This window comes from Oncorhynchus masou, chromosome 5 (genome assembly GCF_036934945.1).
Source record: "Oncorhynchus masou masou isolate Uvic2021 chromosome 5, UVic_Omas_1.1, whole genome shotgun sequence".
Classification (NCBI taxonomy): Eukaryota; Metazoa; Chordata; class Actinopteri; order Salmoniformes; family Salmonidae; genus Oncorhynchus; species Oncorhynchus masou.
This window is the reverse complement of record NC_088216.1, coordinates 55,161,036-55,180,315: the sequence shown is the minus strand read 5'-3', so window position 1 is coordinate 55,180,315 and position 19,280 is coordinate 55,161,036. Positions and strand designations below refer to the sequence as shown.

At 44.0% G+C, this 19,280-nt stretch overlaps 1 protein-coding gene across 5 annotated transcripts in view; it reads left to right on the top strand.

Moving 5' to 3' along the window:
* Positions 1 to 16,564, top strand: part of LOC135539896 (retinoic acid receptor gamma-A-like) — a 71,821-nt gene extending 55,257 nt beyond the window's left edge. For all 5 annotated transcript variants that reach the window (XM_064966125.1, XM_064966129.1, XM_064966127.1 and 2 more), the window contains 7 exons: positions 9,283 to 9,431; positions 9,810 to 9,951; positions 10,550 to 10,713; positions 10,802 to 10,978; positions 11,349 to 11,553; positions 11,914 to 12,072; positions 12,380 to 16,564. In XM_064966125.1, the coding sequence (XP_064822197.1) occupies positions 9,283 to 9,431; positions 9,810 to 9,951; positions 10,550 to 10,713; positions 10,802 to 10,978; positions 11,349 to 11,553; positions 11,914 to 12,072; positions 12,380 to 12,693 (1,310 nt within the window). In that variant the 3' untranslated portion in view covers positions 12,694 to 16,564. The remainder of the gene's footprint in view (positions 1 to 9,282; positions 9,432 to 9,809; positions 9,952 to 10,549; positions 10,714 to 10,801; positions 10,979 to 11,348; positions 11,554 to 11,913; positions 12,073 to 12,379) is intronic.
* The last annotated feature ends 2,716 nt before the right edge of the window (positions 16,565 to 19,280 follow it).

Here is a 19,280-nt window from a genome sequence, read left to right as displayed (position 1 = left end):
GAGAGAGAGGGGCGTTTTTTCAGGCTGAGGCTCAGAGGCTGGGCTCAGTTCAGGATGATGACAGATCCAGGCCCCCTCTCTCTTAGTCTCTTCCAGCCAGGTGGAGCTGGGATTGTCCCAATCTATTTCTCTGTGTTCTCCTGATTTCCCTTTCCCTTTTCTCTGTCTCCCTCTCTCCCTTTATCTTGTGTCCTGTTGTCTTCTCCCCCTTTTCTGTCTCTCCCTCTCTCCCCCCTCCCGTCAGACATTGTCAGTCACTACCTCTCACCTGGCGCCACATGCAGCTCCTCCTTTTCAATAGGAGCTTTTTTTCTGGGCTTTTCTTTCATTGTAGTGTTACTACATAAACAGAAAACAGCACTCCGGTTACAGTGTCCCTCACTCAGCACCAACCCACTCCCACTACCTGTCTCTACTGACAGCATGGGTGTCCTAAATTTTATTTTTCCTTTATTTAACCAGGCAAGTCAGTTAAGAACACATTCTTATTTTCAATGATGGCCTGGGAACAGTGGGTTAACTGCCTGTTCAGGGGCAGAACGACAGATTTGTACCTTGTCAGCTCGGGGGTTTGAACTCGCAACTTTCCGGTTACTAGTCCAACGCTCTAACCACTAGGCTACCCTGCCACCCCAAAAGGTACCCTATTCCCTATATAGTACTCAAATTCCCTATATAGTACTCTAATTCCCTATATAGTGCTCTAATTCCCTATATAGTACTCTAATTCCCTATATAGTGCTCCAATTCCCTACTATATAGTGCTCTAATTCCCTATATAGTACTCTAATTCCCTATATAGTACTCTAATTCCATATATAGTGCTCTAATTCCCTATATAGTGCTCTAATTCCCTATATAGTGCTCCAATTCCCTACTATATAGTGCTCCAATTCCCTACTATAGAGTGCTCCAATTCCCTATATAGTACTCTAATTACATATATAGTGCACTAATTCCCTATATAGTGCTCTAATTTCCTATGGGCCCTGGTAAAAAGTATTCATTTTGGACGTATCCTGGGACTGGGTCTCTGTCTGTCTCAGGCCATGGTAGAAGGATTTGGGGACCAGGATTATATTTTGGAATGCTCAGACATATTCACTTGAATGTCTACATAGGATCACAATTAAGCAACCTCAGTCTTCTGTAACACTGATCAGAGACGTTATAGTGAACGAGGGCCCAGAGTTATTCCTGGTCGGGATTGCAGGTCACAAAAAAGTTCTGACTCTAATCACCAGCCGTAAAAGCAACAGTGGCTGTGGTTCCTGTGACCATAGGAACAACAGTTGAAGTAGTGGTAGCATCCCAATGTAGGATATTGGTTGTAGTAAGATGTTGGGCTACCGATGGTGGTAGTGGTTTTGGTAGTGGTTTTAGGCTATTGGTCTAGTAGTAGTACTAATGTTAGTGGTAGACTCGTAGCTTATTAGTAGCTAGTACCAATGGTATTATTAGTGGTGGTAGTAGACTGTTAGGCTATTGGTAGCTGGTACTAATGGTAGTGGTGGTAGTAGACTGTTACACTATTGGTAGCTAGTACTAATAGTATTTGTATTTATTATGGATCCCCATTAGCTACTGCCAAGACAGCAGCTACTCTTCCTGGGGTCCAGCAAAATGAGGGCAGTTCTAAAATGTTAAATACATTACAATACATTCACAACAGATTTCACAACACATCAAGTGTGTGCCTTCAGGCCCCTCCTCTACTACCACATATCTACAACACAAAATCCATGTGTACGTGTGTGTATAGTGTGTATGTTATCATGTGTGTGTATGCATGTGTCTGTGCCTATGTTTGTGTTGCTTCACAGTCACTGCTCTTCCATAAGGTGTATTTCTATCAGTTTTTAATCAGATTTTACAGCTTATATGAGTTACTTGATGTGGAATATAGTTCTGCATAGTTATGGCTCTATGTAGTACTGTGTGCCTCCCATAGTCTGTGCTGGACTTAGGGAATGTGAAGAGACCTCTGGTGGTATGTCTTGTGGGGTATGCATGGGTGTCTGAGCTGTGTGCCAGTAGTTTAAACAGACAGCTCGGTGCATTCAACATGTCAGTACCTCTCACAAATACAAGTAGTGATGAAGTCAATCTCTCCTCCACTTTGAGCCAGGAAAGATTGACATGAATATTATTAATACTAGCTCTCTGTGTACATCCAAGGGCCAGCCCTGCTGCCCTGTTCTGAGCCAATTGCAATCTTCCCTTGCAAAAGTCCCTCTTTGTGGCACCTGATCACTCGCCTGAACAGTAGTCCAGGAGCGACAAAACTAGGGCCTGTAGGACCTGCCTTGTTGATAGTGCTGTTAAGAAGGCAGAGCAGCGCGTTATGATGGACAGACTTCTCCCCATCTTAGCTACTGTCGTATCAATATGTTTTGACCATGACAGTTTACAATCCAGGGTTACTCCAAGCAGTTTAGTCACCTCAACTTGCTCAATTTCCACATGATTTATTACAAGATTGAGCTGAGGTTTAGGGTTTAGTGAATGATTTATCACCAAATACAATGCTTTCAGTTTAGGGTTTAGTGAATGATTTATCACCAAATACAATGCTTTCAGTTTTTGAAATATGTAGGAAAGACTTATTCCTTGCCAACCATTCTGAAACTAACTGCAGCTTTTTGTTAAGTGTTGCAGTGCTTGTTGAATGTCCTTCCTGATAACCGTACTGAAAGTCTGTTGTCAATTTGTGTTTTATAAACATTTTCCCAGAAGATTACTTAGGGTTGGTAACAGGCTGATTGGTCGGCTATTTGAGCCAGTAAAGGGGGCTTTACTTTTCTTAGGTAGACGGAATGACGTTTTGATAAATTGATAGCATCTCATCTCATATGTACAGTATATGTATATACATGTATATACATGTAGATATATGTATATGTATATACTGTATTATATATATGTATATGTATATACTGTATTCTATGCTGCATGGACATCACTTATTCATATATTTATGTGTACATATTCTTATTCATCCCTTTACATTTGTGTGTATAAGGTAGTTGTTGTGAATTAGTTAGATTACTTGTTAGATATTACTGCACTGTCGGTACTAGAAGCAAAAGCATTTCGCTACACTCGCATTAACATCTGCTAACCATGTGTATGTGAACAATACAATTTGTTTTGATTTGATATGTCAAATAGCATTGGCAATATCATTCGCTATTATCCTGGTAGTGGTGGAAGTAGACTGTTAGGCTATTGGTAGCTAGTACTAATGTTAGTGATGGTAGTAGACTGTTACACTGTTGATAGCTGGTACTAAAATGTTCAGCTAAAATGGTGCCGGAGCGGAAGGCAGACGTTTTACGAGCCCCCAAATGATTGTGTTTTGTTTTGTTTATCTGCGTTTTTGTACATAATGTACATAATGTTGCTGCTACCATCTCTTATGACCGAAAATAACTTCTAGACATCGGGACTGCGATTACTCACCACGGATTAGCAGAATTATTTTTCTTCTTTCACGACTCTGAATAGCCCGAGGCGGAGGAGATACGGCTCCCTCGGGAACAGGCCCCGACCCCAGTGATCTACGTGAAGAGGAGGTGGAGAAAGAGAGGCCGGAGGGCGGGCTGCCTTCTGAGGAGTAGGAGGCGATCGAATAAACGACCACTCCCCTCAATTCTGCTCGCAAACTTGCAATCTTGGACAATAAAATGGACGAGTTATTGGGAAGATTAAACTACCAACAAGACATTCAAAACTGTAACATCTTGTGCTTCACGGAGTCGTGGCTGAACGACAACAATATTAACATACAGCTGGCTGGTATACGATATACAGGCAGCATAGAACAGCGGCGTCTGACAAGACAAGGGACGGCTGTCTATGTATTTTTGTAATCAACAGCTGGTGCGCGATATCTAAGGAAGTCTCGAGTCATTGCTCGCCTGAGGTAGAGTTTCTCATGATAAGCTGCAGACCACATTACCTACCGAGAGAGTTTACATAACACCACAGTCAGAGGCTGGCAACAAGATAGAATTGAATGAGCTGTATTCCACCATAAGCAAACAAAAGAAAACGCTCACCCAGAGGCGACGCTCCTAGTAGCCGGGGACTTGCAGGGAAACTTAAATCAGTTTTAACGAATTTCTATCAACATGTTAAATGTGCAACCAGAGGGGAAAGTCCTATGGACCACACAGAGATGTATAGAAATCTATCCCTTGCCCTCCATTTGGCAAATCTGACCATAATTCTATCCTTCTGGTTCCTGCTTACAAACAAAAATTAAAGCAGGACGCACCAGTGTTAGATCAATAAAAAAGTGGTCAGATGAAGCAGATGCTAAGCTACAGGACTGTTTTGCTAGCACAGACTGGAATATGTTCCGGCATTCCTCCAATGGCATAGAGGAGTACACCACATCTGTCATTGGCTTCATCAATAAGTGCATCGATGATGTCATCCCCACAGTGACTGTACGTAAATACCCCACCCATTAACCATGGATTACAGGCAGCATCCACACTTAGCTAAAAGCTAGAGCTGCCGCTTTCAAGGAGCGGGACTCTAACCCAGAAGCTTACAAGAAATCCTGCTATGCCCTCCAACGAACCATTAAACAGGCAAAGCGTCAATACAGGACTAAGATTGAACCGTACCACACCGGCTCTGACGCTCGTCGGATGTGGCAGGGCTTGCAAACCATTACAGACTACAAAGGGAAGCACAGCCGAGAGCTGCCCAGTGACACGAGCATACCGGACGAGCGAAACTACTTCTATGCTCGCTTTGAGGCAATTAACACTGAAACATGCACGAGAGCACCAGCTGTACCGGAAAACTGTGTGATCACGCTCTCCGCAGCCGATGTGAGTAAGACCTTTAGACAAGTCAACATTCACAAGGCCGCTGGGCCAGACGGATTACCAGGACATGTACTCCGAGCATGCACTGAACAACTGCCAAGTGTCTTCATTGACATTTTCAACATCTGCCTGTCTGAGTCTGTAATACCAACATGTTTTAAGCAGACCACCATAGTCCCTGTGCCCAAGAACACTAAGGGAACCTGCCGAAATGACTACCGACCCGTAGCACTCACGTCTGTAGCCATGAAGTGCTTTGAAAGGTTGTTCATGACTCACATCAACACCATCATCCCAGAAACCCTAGACCCACTCCAATTTGCATACCGCCCCAACAGATCCACAGATGATGCAGTTTCCTTTGCATTCCACACTGCCCTTTCCCACCTGGACAGAAGGAACGCATGTGAGAATGCTATTTATTGACTACAGCGCAGCGTTCAACACCATAGTGCCCTCAAAGCTCATCAATAAGCTAAGGACCCTGGTACTAAACACCTCCCTCTGCTACTGGATCCTGGACTTCCTGACGGGCTGCCCCCAGGTGGTAAGGGTAGGTAACAACACATCCGACACGCTGATCATCAACACAGGGGCCCCTCAGGGGTGCATGTTCATTCCCCTCCTGTACTCCCTGTTCACTCATGACTGCATGGCCAGGCACGACTCCAACACCATCATTAAATTTGCCGATGACACAACAGTGGTAGGCGTGATCACCGACAACAACGAGGCAGCCTATAGGGAGGAGGTCAGAGACCTGGCCGTGTGATGCCAGGACAACAACCTCTCCCTCAATGTGATCAAGACAAAGGAGATGATTGTGGACTACATGAAAAAGAGGAACAAGCACGCCCCATTCTCATCGACGGGGCTGCAGTGGAGCAGGTTGAGAGCTTCAAGTTCCTTGGTGTCCATATCACTAACAAACTAACATGGTCCAAGCACACCATGACAGTCATGAAGTGGGCACAACAAAACCTACTCCCCCCATGAGACTGAAATGATTTGGCATGGGTCCTCAGATCCTCAAAAGGTTCTACAGCTGCACCATCGAGAGCATCCTGACTGGTTGCATCCCTGCCTGGTGTGGCAACTGCTCGGCCTCCAACTGCAAGGCACTACAGAGGGTAGAGCGAACAGCCAGTACATCACTGGGGCCAAGCTTCCTGCCATCCAGGACCTATATACCAGGCGGTGTCAGAGGAAGGCCCTGAAAATTGTCAAAGACTCCAGACACCCTAGTCATAGACTGTGCTCTCTGCTACCACATGGCAAGGGATACAGGAGTGCCAAGTCTAGGTCCAAGAGGCTTCTAAACAACTTCCACCCCATGTAGTACATACTGCTTCAACTAACCGGTGCCCCCACACATTGACCCTGTACCGGCACCCCCCTGTATATATTGTTATTTTACTGCTCCTCTTTAATTACTTATTACTTTTATCTCTTATTCTTATCCGTATTTTTTGAAACTGCACTGTCGGTTAGGGGCTCATAAGTAAGCATTGTAAGGTCTACACCTGTTGTATTCGGCGCATGTGACTAATAAAATTGGATTTGATTTACTAATGGTAGTGGTGGTAATAGACTGTTACACTATTTGTAGCTAGTACTAATGGTAGTGGTGGTAATAGACTGTTACACTATTTGTAGCTAGTACTAATGGTAGTGGTGGTAATAGACTGTTACACTATTTGTAGCTAGTACTAATGGTAGTGGTGGTAATAGACTGTTACACTATTTGTAGCTAGTACTAATGGTAGTGGTGGTAATAGACTGTTACACTATTTGTAGCTTTTACTAATGGCAGTGGTGGTAATAGACTGTAAGGCCATTGGTAGCTGGTACTTTGGTAGTGGTGGTAATAGACTGTAAGGCCATTGGTAGCTAATACTAATGGTAGTGGTGGTAATAGACTGTTAGGCCATTGGTAGCTAATACTAATGGTAGTGGTGGTAATAGACTGTTAGGCCATTGGTAGCTAGTACTAATGGTAGTGGTGGTAATAGACTGTTAGGCCATTGGTAGCTAGTACTAATGGTAGTGGTGGTAATAGACTGTTAGGCCATTGGTAGCTAGTACTAATGGTAGTGGTGGTAGTAGACTGTAAGGCCATTGGTAGCTAGTACTAATGGTAGTGGTGGTAGTAGACTGTAAGGCCATTGGTAACTAGTACTAATGGTGGTGGTGGTAATAGACTGTAAGGCCATTGGTAGCTAATACTAATGGTAGTGGTGGTAATAGACTGTTAGGCCATTGGTAACTAGTACTAATGGTAGTGTTGGTAATAGACTGTTAGGCCATTGGTAGCTAATACTAATGGTGGTGGTGGTCTTACAAAACATCTCATCAGTCAAGGTCAAAGCTAAAGGGTCAGAGTTTTATTCCACCTCTCTAGCCACTGGTAGCACTCTGTCCTCTAACTCGTGTCTTTCTCTTTCTCCCCCTGTATTTCTCTCTTCATTTGTCCCGCTCTTCTTTTATGACATTTTTCCTTTATGCCCTTTTCTACTATTTTTGAAGTCTCGCCTCTCTTGTTAAACTCAGGCCCTAGTGTGAGAGAGAGGGGGCTGGAGGGGGGTAGAGGTCCACATTTGGGCCAGAACTGTTCTATCCATTGAAGATGGCAGCTAGGAGGGGGGCTGTGCGTGGCTTTTGGATTTTCAACCCCTCCATTTTTGTTTTTTTTTGTCTTTTTTTTTACGGGGAAGGGATGCGAGGGTCCAGCTGGTGGTGTGAATGGCTGTCCAAGGTGACTGGATCCCAATAAAGAGGCGGTTGGCCTGGCCGGGGGCCTCCTTCCCAGCCCAGACACAGCCTTTATAGGCCAGCTTACGAGCCTGGTCCTCTATTAAACCCTGGCCAGCCTGCGCAGAGGAATTTAGGGCCAGGAAACAAGAGAAAAACAGGGGGGTTTGGGAATGGGCATGTGGAGGTGAAGTTGGGGTGACTGAAGGTGAAAGTTGAAAGGCATGTTAGAGGGGATTGTTTGGGGGGCTTGGTCAGTGAATGTAGCTAAATGCATGTGCATATGTGCTTTTGACCATTTATAAATTAATGTGTGTGTCTATGCAAATGTCTGATCTTTTTTGTGTGTGTGAAGTCAGGAAAAACACAGTGCATTTGTAGTTATGTTGAGTAGCTAGATGGTGTATAGACCTGAAATGGTCAGTGATGAAAAAGAGAAGGACTGCACTCATATAATTAAGGTGAATACAAAATAAAGACGATTTCCCTTTTAGACATGGACCAAGGTTTCACTTATCTGGGCTTCATCCATGTCGTGTTGTCTCTGTGTTCAAATGTTTGTCTCTCTTGTCTCTGTGTGTGTGTGTGTGTGTGTGTGTGTGTGTGTGTGTGTGTGTGTGTGTGTGTGTGTGTGTGTGTGTGTGTGTGTGTGTGTGTGTGTGTGTGTGTGTGTGTGTGTGTGTGTGTGTGTGTGTGTGTGTGTGTGTGTGTGTGTGTATTTGACGTTGTTTATTTTGAGGGTTTTCATTGGCAGCAGTTGAATGACTGCTTGTGGGACAGCAAATGGTGTTATATTGTGTGCCATTTTCCCCCTGCGAGACAGAAGGGAGGGACAGAGGGAGACAGCAGTCTCATAAACACCTTCAGTCTGTTTGTTCAAATGTGGCTAGAGGTATACAAGCATGTCGGGTTGGACAGGCATCCCAATTAAAAAACACACACACACACACCATTCAGCTGTCAGTTAGTCAGACAGTCAGAGGTATGCTCCACCCCCCACTCCCCAGAAGTGGAGACGGCAATCAAATCTCATCTGCCAATCAGCATTTTATCAGCATAGCCATCTGGTCATCAGCTAATTGTGTCTCTTTTCCCTCTTTCGATCCCTCTCTTTCTCTCTCTCTCCAATGTCAATCAGCGCTGAACCAACCAACCCCCCCCATCTCTTAAAATATTTGCCTTTGAGCTGCCCTCCTGGGTAGAGCTGAAAGGTTGGGCTAGAGGGGGGTTGGGCTTGTTTGTTGACAAGTCTGCCTTTATCAGTTACTCCATATTTATATATCAGCTTAACTTATTTAGGGAGCAACACTGTGGGTCCCATTGAACCCCAGTCGTGTACTGTACTTGTAATGTGCCTTCAAAGATGTTTTGCATTAATCATCTGACATGCAGTTTACCTATTAGCTGCAATACTGAAATGTGCAGTAAGTTAAAGTCTGTCTTTATTGCCCCCTTCTCTCTCTCTCTCTCTCTCTCTCTCTCTCTCTCTCTCTCTCTCTCTCTCTCTCCACAATTACATTCAAAGTGCTTTATCTCTCTCTCTCTCTCTCCAATTACATTCAAAGTGCTTTATTGGCATGGGAAACATATGTTTACATTGCCAAAGCAAGTGAAATAGATAATAACGAAAAGTGAAATAAACAATCTCTTTCTTTCTCTCTCTCTAACTTTCCCTCTATCTGAGCAGCAGTAGAGACCCAGAGCACCAGCTCTGAGGAGATGGTTCCCAGTTCACCCTCTCCGCCCCCTCCTCCCCGCATCTACAAGCCTTGCTTCGTGTGCCAGGACAAGTCCTCTGGATACCACTATGGGGTCAGCTCATGTGAGGGCTGCAAGGTGAGACACACAAAGAGACTCAGTCAATATGTACAGACAGGATGTGTAAACCCAAGCAAATACATGATATATACAGAACATACATACACAAACAAACAAGCCATGAACAGTCAGACAGGGGCACACAGACAGTCTACCATAATTGTTTCCATGCAGTTCATCACTATTCTGACGTTAGAGGATGAAAAGATGCCTGTGCTGCCCTCTGGTGGAATCTTTATCTAATGACAAATGCATGGGCTCAAATCCCCTCCTGTGGCTATGGAGTGAGAGATCTATGCTCCCAGAAACAATGGTTTAATGGCTGATTTCTCTCTCTTGGTCTCTCTCTCTCTCTCTGTATCTCTCTCTGTATCTCTGTATCCCTGTATCTCTCAGGGATTCTTCCGGCGCAGTATTCAGAAGAACATGGTGTATACCTGCCACCGAGACAAGAACTGTCAGATCAACAAGGTGACCCGTAACCGCTGTCAGTACTGCCGGCTGCAGAAGTGCTTTGAGGTCGGCATGTCCAAAGAAGGTGAGTGCCAGGGCCTCAGAAAGATTACATTACAGCCAGTTTTGCCCATACCTTCTGGGTATGCTGTGCTCAAGTGTAAAGGTGGGAACAGAGATGGTTTGAGCGTGTGAGAGTGATTGTGTGGCAAAGAGTGTTTTGGAAAGGGATCTCAGTACAGTTCATGTCTGTACTGGGGTAGCACTGAAATCACAATATAGCCGCTCTATAAGTGGACATCCTGAGAGGAAGGAAGGAGAGAAGCATGAGGGATGTGTTGCTCTATTAGATGATAACAACTACCACCAATCTATCACTTTCCCTTTCACTCATCTTCTCCCCCTCCTGCGTTTTAATTTCATTTAATGGGTGCTTTTTTTGTCCTAGGTCACAAATGTTCAAGAGTGTATTAATAGTTGAAAATGTGTTGCCTCAAAGAGTAGGGTCACGGCCAGCCATTATCAACAGTAACCCTGAAGCAATTAGAGTTAAGTGCCATGTTCAAGGGCACTTTGGCAATTTTTTTTCACCTTGTCGGCTCGTGGATTCAAACTAGCCACCTTTCGGTTACTGGCCCAACTCTCTAACCGCCAGGACACCTGCTGCCTTGTCCCCCATGCAGCGGTGCGTAATGACAGGAACAAGAAGAAGAAAGATGTGAAGGAGGAGGTGGTGTTGCCAGAGAGCTATGAGCTCAGTGGAGAACTGGAGGAGCTAGTCAACAAAGTCAGCAAGGCCCACAAAGACACCTTCCCCTCACTCGTCCAGCTGGGCAAATACACTACAGTGAGTCAAGTACACACACACACGCACACGCACACACAGGCACACACAAATCTCACCCCTCTCTCTCTGTGTCTCTCCTGTGTTCTAGAACTCCAGTGCAGACCACCGTGTGCAGTTGGATCTGGGGCTGTGGGATAAGTTCAGTGAACTTTCCACCAAGTGCATCATCAAAATAGTGGAGTTTGCCAAGCGCCTGCCAGGCTTCACCACCCTCACCATCGCTGACCAGATCACACTTCTCAAATCAGCCTGTCTGGACATACTGGTACCTGAGCACCCACCCACCCCCACCTCCACTCTGTCTGTACTCCTCTCTCCCCCACTGCTCTTTACAGTTCACACTCATGTCTCCCTCCACCTTCACTCATCTCTCCCTCCACCTTCACTCATGTCTCCCTCCACCTTCACCCTTCTCTCCCTCACTACAATCTATTCACTCCTCTCTCTCCCTTACAATGCTCTATCCATACTTTGCTTTCCCTCAACACACTATACACACACATTTCACAATGCACATGTCACTGTGCTCTGTCACTCCCTACACTTTACACTACCTCCTCTTCTTCGTCCTCCCTCATCATCCTTGCTGTCGTTATTCCCCTAACCTCTCTATCTTCTCCTCTCCTCACTCTCAGATGCTGAGGATCTGCACTCGCTACACTCCAGAGCAGGACACAATGACCTTCTCCGACGGGCTGACCCTGAACCGGACCCAGATGCACAACGCAGGCTTCGGCCCGCTCACAGAACTGGTGTTTGCCTTTGCAGGCCAGCTGCTGCCTCTGGAGATGGACGACACAGAGACTGGCCTCCTCAGCGCCATCTGCCTCATCTGTGGAGGTACTGCAGCATCGGCTGTTATTGTTTGTGTTCATGTGTGTGTTTGTGAGACTGTGTTTGTGTGACTGTGTGACTGTGTGTGTGTGTGTGTGTGTGTGTGTGTGTGTGTGTGTGTGTGTGTGTGTGTGTGTGTGTGTGTGTGTGTGTGTGTGTGTGTGTGTGTGTGTGTGTGTGTGTGTGTGTGTGTGTGTGTGCATGCGCATGTGTGTTTGTCTTAATATACTAAGCACTCTCTCCTCTTCTCTTAATGTTCCAGTCCCCCCCCCCCCCCCGACCCCGTCATTGGCTGCTTACTCTTCCTCACCCTCTATCATTGCCCGCCCCCCCCCCCTGACCCTGTGTGTTGGCTCTCTCCCTCAGACCGTATGGACTTGGAGGAGCCCCAGAAGGTGGACAAGCTGCAAGAGCCCCTCCTGGAGGCCCTAAAGATCTACGCCCGCCGCAGACGCCCCAACAAGCCACATTTGTTCCCCCGTATGCTGATGAAGGTCACTGATCTCAGGGGCATCAGCACCAAGGGTCAGTACAGATAAGGATGTAGTACACAGTACAGAACAGAGACACGGCACAGCCTAGATCTCGATTCATAACATAGGCTATAGCCTTAACACATCCTGACACATAGATCAATATGCATGTACGGTAGAGTCTCAGACTCCGGCTTTCAATCAGTATTGATAGAGACATAGAGCCCCAAATAATTAACAATGAATAACTAACTGATTTTAAGTTGCTCTGGAGGAGACTGCTAAATGGCTAAAATGTAAATGTGAATGTAAACTCATGTTTATGCATGTCTCTGTCTCTCTCTCTCTGTGTACTGTAGGTGCGGAGAGGGCCATCACTCTGAAGATGGAGATCCCAGGCCCCATGCCTCCTCTGATCAGGGAGATGCTGGAGAACCCTGAAGCCTTTGAGGACAGCAGCGACTCTGGGGACAGCGCCTCTGCCGCCGCCCCCGCCATCCAGGCCATCAAGAAAGAGAGAGAGGAGGAGAAGAGCCTGGAGGAGGAAGATGAGGAGGACGAATGGGGGGATGAGGATAGGGAGAGAGGGGCGGACAGCGATGGGGAGCCTTGGGGGGAGGCTGCAGTGGCAGCAGGGGGATCCCAGAAAGGGGCGACTGGGAGAGCCCAGTGAGAGACATAGTGATGCACTCTGACCCACACACATCACCTCCTACTCCACCACCCTCAGACAGACCAACACTCCCTGTCCTAGCACACCAAGTCATCTCCCTACATGAGCAGCCCATCCTGTAACAAGGGTCTTTGCCAAGACGTAGCATTCACCTCTGTTGTTACACTACCCCCCCTCCCCCCATACATTTACAAATATACACACATACACATACATACTGTATACCCATAATAATTCCCTCTTTGCTCTAGATAGACAGAGAAGTAAAGGCTGTATATGTGTTGAACCTACTCTGACACTCCCTGGTGAAACGGGCCCTTTCTATAGGAACAAGTGGAACACGTAGTCCGGGAAATAAGAGAAGAGAGAGAAAAACAAGCACAAAATGTCACTGAGTTGGGACAAGGGTCGCGAGAGATCACTGTGCCAACCATAACACTGACCATTATGTTACTTTACAACGCTTTCGCCAAACAAACAGAAACGCAAGGAGGGGCAGCAGCTTCGAGAGGTGCACTCCCCCACTTTCCTTAACGGCTAGGATAAGTGCAAGAGCAATGACGAAACGACATCTGCAACAATCAAACTCTTTAATGTGGAAACCATTGCCACACATGCCTTTGAAAATCATTTCCAGTGACATTTTACCTTTTTTCTTCTATTGTATGACTTTCCAAAAGAAAACGTATACATTCATATTTCATCATATTGTATATTCATGTGTATTACTATGCATTTTTCTATTTTATTGTTGTTTTGTATGTTTGGGCTTCAGTCGTGCTCATGATGAGCCATCTCAAACTAGCGATAGATTCTCAATCTGGCAACCCATCTCGCAAACTGGCAACTCTCTTCTGATCTTTACATTGTCTGTGCTTGTGACTTCACTCATTGGGACAGAGCTTACTTTAGATCTCTATAGGGTGAGACAAACAAAAACAACAAGGATTTTTACAAGCAATAGTTCAGAGCAACACATACAGTTCATAAACACACAAACACACTTATTAAACATCCACGTGTGCAGGGTCAATTTTATGCTTTTTTAATGCCACTCAAGGTGACTCTAGACTCTAGAGAAGGACCACATCTCACCAGTGGGAATGTTGAAGAGAATCACCACAAGGAAGTGTGGGGTAGAACCGATGGTCCGCTACACTCCCTGTTCTTTTCATCTACAAGCCATTCAAGCGGGATCTGAATGTGAAAGAGGACTCTCTTTTCGTTGTCATTTCCTTTTGTTCTCAGTGGAATGCCTGGTGGTCTACCGGGGGGGTTATCTGTGTGGGCAGAATCCAGCACATAGCTGAGTATCTGTGATAATGAAAGTAGGTGTCTACTCCCAGCCCCAAGCCAAGGCTCAGGTGGTGTGTTGAAAACAGTACAGCACATTGAAAGTAAGCCATAATGAGCAGCAATATGATAAAGAATACATGGAACTGGATTTACTGGATCACGAAGCAACACTCACCAGACCAGTTCAGTCTAGGGTCCGTTCCATTAATCCAATGGAATAACTCAAACGTGTAGGTCATAATTACACATATCATCGATGTCCATGAAATTTCACCCTCCTAGAGCGATGAATAGGAAATATTGGAATTATATGCAAACCCATGAGAGGGAGATAGCCTTGTATGAGCTGCCTGAATGAGCTGCCTGAATCAGGAAATGACTGTGTGTGTGGTATGTAGATGTGTGTGTGTGAATGAGTGTGAGGGTGAGCGTGAGAGTGTTTCTCACATTACTTGTATAATGTACATTTTGTGTTTTGTGCTTACTTTACCATAGAGCAGATGAGACAGTATTTTGGAAACTGTCTACATACATAAACTGGGTTATAGGAGTTTTGGTCCAGAGTTCTCTCCAAGAACATGCACAGAACCATATGGTTGATTTTCTTACCACAGTCATATAGATAATTCTTCATTTGTAAAGTGAATCTATGCCAGGGCTCTCCAGCCCTGTTTCTGGAGCGCTACCCTCCTGTAGGTATTCACTCCAACCCCAGTTGTAACAATCCTGATTCAGCTCATCAACCAGCTAATTATTAGAATCAGGTGTGCTAGATTAGGGTTGGAACAAAAACCTACAGGCCGGTAGCTCTCCAGGAAGAGTGTTGGAGAGCCCTGATCTATGCAAAGCTGGGATTCTTGCATTCTTTTGATGTCATTTCATTTTTGATATACTGTACTTTACATGTGTAATAAGAAATGTTTCTGATGAATTTGTTATATAGATAAGTTAGTCAATTTAGAATGACTACATTTCATTCTCTGAAAGTCCACAATGGAGATATTCCACCCAGTTCTCTATACATGTATCTTCCTGTCCCAAGCATTACTGTACAAGATATTACTTTGATAAAGGAGCGGCATATTAATGCTCATAATAACTCAAACCCCACATCTACAGTATATTCAGATTGCATACCGTTGGCACCTTGCCGTTGGCCTCTTACTATGACAAACAGACACAGCAGTGTGTGGATTTATTCAAACCTGTGGTTGTAAAGCATTAACATGGACCTTAGGCTGAGTAAGACTTCCAGGGTATGGAATGGATTTGGAGTTAATCCCCAGTGTGCATTGAGGCCATTAGTTATTCTGAAAGACTGATTTACACCTTGACGTCTGCAGCCACTGCACAAGCCTACGCCTTAGTCAGTACTCAGCCCTCATGGAGTAGAGGGAGAACTTTCCTATCCAGTCAGTCACACCCTGATGCATAAACCTCAACCTTTACTGGAGCACAGTTCACACACTGTTGCTACTGTAGTGGGATATCTGACAGCACTCGTTCAAAACAAAAGCCATATTAACTGTGTTCTGTGTGTGTGTGGTCTCATAATGCTGCAGAGGACTCTCAGCCTCTGTCTCACAATATTAGTCACATTAGCAATATATTTGATACCATCGTCATACCTCGAAATGAGATTTTCAATCAGGTTCATTGGACTCCCGGGGAGCTTCTTGGAATAGCAGTAATGAATAAAGGACATTTATTTAAGTGTTTGTTCATTGTTTCCTTTTTATATACAGTAGTCAATGTTTTGTTTGAAGCTAAGCAAATGTAGCAAAAAGCCATGGTTCTTGTGCATTTAGCGAGCACTTAGCAAGCAACCAATGTAGAAAGAAATCTAGATGTGGGAACCTGTATTTTCTTAGGCCTATTTGAAGAAAATGGGGCATATACTTTGGTGCAAAAGCTTTTCATAGACAGCTGACATTTAGTAGTGATTGTTTGATGGTAACTGAAAATAGATTGGCCAAAGAAAAAACAATTACACCAGTGTTATAATTCATGAAGAATCTCAATTAGGTCATTCATTTGAAATATGTGTGCTATTTTTTGAGTTTGAATATTTGTGGCTCTTCACAGCTTTTATTATTGATAATAAGCGCTTCCTTTTCAATGCTTTGGGATTGTTGGGTATTTTATGAAAAATAATAGCTTTTCAGAATGTACTATACTTATTTGAATTTGCATTTTGTTCTTATTTGTTGGTGTTACTTTTTATAACCATAACTTTACATTTGAATTGAATTTGTAAAAAAAACTAAGGATACAACATTTTAATTAAATTCAGGGATTTCAAAATCAGCCTAAGATTTGTATTTCTGTTTGTGTCAAAACATGAAATCCCCATTTTTGTTTGTATGCTCTTTTGAGATAAAATGTACTGGTAGTTTGTTTTTCTATTGTTTTTCTACCTGCTGTCCCTTTCTCAAAACAACGCTTTGTGTAGCCTGTCGTTGTTGTTACTATTTTATTTTATTTTATTGTCATTGAGGCAGTTGTCTCTTCTGTACGTCTGGATGTTGTTGTATTTTCAAATAATTTGATTTTATAAAGAAACTTCTCTTTTAAACGTGTGTGTTAATTTCTATTACAATGTAATTTGCTTCAATACAGATGGCATACCTGGTAAAAACACATGGACACAAGGGGGCGATGTAGTCATACCATAACAAGGTGAATCTACTGCTACTCTATTGGGAGTGAATGGGCCAACATTGGCATGTTACATATTTGTGTGTAACACACCACCCTTTTATTACGAGGCTACTGAGTCGAGCCAATCTGAGTGGAGCTGTACTGCGTTGGCCTGATTGCACATCCACAACAGTTGCTGGAACCTTGCTGAAAGAAAATATCTGAACCAGCACTGTACTGTAGGCTACAGGTCAGCAAGATACTGTAGTGTGAAAAGGCTGTTAGGGTATTATCAAACCAAGTAATTTAGTTGAATTGGCCATGCCCAATTGGTAATGCAAATTTTTTTTTATTAGCTGAATTTATCAGTGTGTCGCGCCCTGACCTTAGTTATCTTTGTTTTCTTTATTATGTGGTGAGGTCAGGGTGTGACAAGGGTGGTTTGTGTAGTTTTGTATTGTCTAGGGGTTTTTGTATTGTCTAGGGGTTTTCTAGTCTAGGTGTTTATGTCTATGGTTGCCTAGATTGGTTTTCAATCAGGCAGCAGTTTATCGTTGTCTCTGATTGGGGACCATATTTAGGTAGCCATAATCCTGAGATAGTTTGTGGGTTGTTATTCTATGTTTAGTTGCCTGTTTGCACTAGTCATATAGCTTCACGGTTAGTTTTGTTGTTTTGTTCAGTGTTCGTTCTTTTCATTAAAAGAGTTATGTATGCTTATCATGCTGCGCCTTGGTCTCCTCATTATGACGACCGTGACACAGTGGCTATTTAAACAAATCTGAACCACAGATCAAGTTTAATCCTAGCCCATAGACTACTTTAAAGGTCAAATACAAAATACAATACCAAATGTGTCCTATAAGGCAGAAGAGACCAGAGTTGTAGGAGCAAAATAAATGGTTTATTACATGGGATCAAACCAGGTGCCCTATCACCTTGACTGCACCAACCACATTGCATGTGCAAGCATTGCAAAAACAAATGTACACATACGTTATTCAATCATTTCATCCGCACTGCTCATTTCTGTGATGCCAAATGCTAAAAGAGAACTTGGTTTATTAGAGACACTGCAAGTCCCAGGTGCATCTGCTACAGTCGAAAGTCAGACACTAATGTGGTTTTCCAACAGCAAGGCTCAGATCAACTTGGCAGTGTTGCCATTGTTTATAAAAAGTTTTCTTTATAGTGTTGAGAAACACTCGTATCCCACACTCACAAACTGAAATCATACATGTGAACATCATACAATCAATTAGTGAGAGAGCCTCAATCACATTTATTTATTCACTGTAGGCTACACATGAATTGAAGTAATTGGTCACATCTTTGGTCACGTTCGCGTTGGTCAAACAAGAACACCCTTGACAATAGAGCCTCCCACAAAGTAGATGATGGCTGCAGGATGAAGTTGTTGAAGAGCAACTGCAGAAACTTGCAGTTGACGCAATTTGGTCCATTTTTATCCCAAGAATGCAACACACTTTGAAAGGCGGTGACTATCTTGGACTTCTCATTCAATGTCAACAAAACAAAGGAGATGAATGTGGACTTCAGGAAACAGCAGAGGGAGCACCCCTCTATCCACATCGATGGGAAAGCAGTGGAGAAGGTGGAAAGTTTTAAGTTTCTGGGCGTACACATCACGGACAAACTGAAATGGTCCACCCACACACAACAGCGCCTCTTCAACCTCAGGAGGCTGAAGAAATTTGGCTTGTCACAAACTTCACAATTGAGAGAATCCTGTTTGTGCTGAATAGCATCCTGGTACGGCAACTGCACCACCCACAACCGCAGGGCTCTCCAGAGGGTAGTGCGGTCTGTACAACGCATCACTGGGGGAAAACTACCTGCCCATCAGGACACCTACAGCACCCAATGTCACAGGAAGGCCAAAAAGATCATCAAGGACAACAACCACCCGAGCCACTGCCTGTTCACCCCGCTACAATCCAGAAGGCGAGGTCAGTAAAGGTTCATCAAAAGTGGGACCGAGAGACTGAAAAACAGCTTCTATCTCAAGGAAACCTTGAGACTCTTAAACAGCCATCACTAGTACAGAGAGGCTTCTGCCTACATACAGACTTGAAATCATGGGCCACTTTAATAAATGGATCACTAGACACTTTAATAAAGTAACTTTAGTAATGTTTATATATCTTGCATTACTCATCTAATATACTGTATTTTAAACCATCTATTGCATCTTGCCTATGATGCTCTGCCATTGCTCATTTATACAGTTGAAGATGGAAGATTACATACACCTTAGCCAAATACATTTAAACTCAGTTTTTTCACAATTCCTGACATTTAATGCTTGTAAAAATTCCCTGTCTTAGGTCAGTTAGGATCACCACTTTATTTTAAGAATGTGAAATGTCAGAATAATAGTAGAGAATTATTTATTTCAGCTTTAATTTCTTTCATCACATTCCCAGTGGGTCAGAAGTTTACATACGCTCAATTAATATTTGATAGCATTGCCTTTGAATTGTTTAACTTGGGTCAAACGTTTTGGGTAGCCTTCCACAAGCTTCCCACAATAAGTTGGGTGAATTTTGGCCCCTTCCCCCTGACAGAGCTGGTGTAACTGAGTCAGGTTTGTAGGCCTCCTTGCTCTCACACGCTTTTTCAGTTCTGCC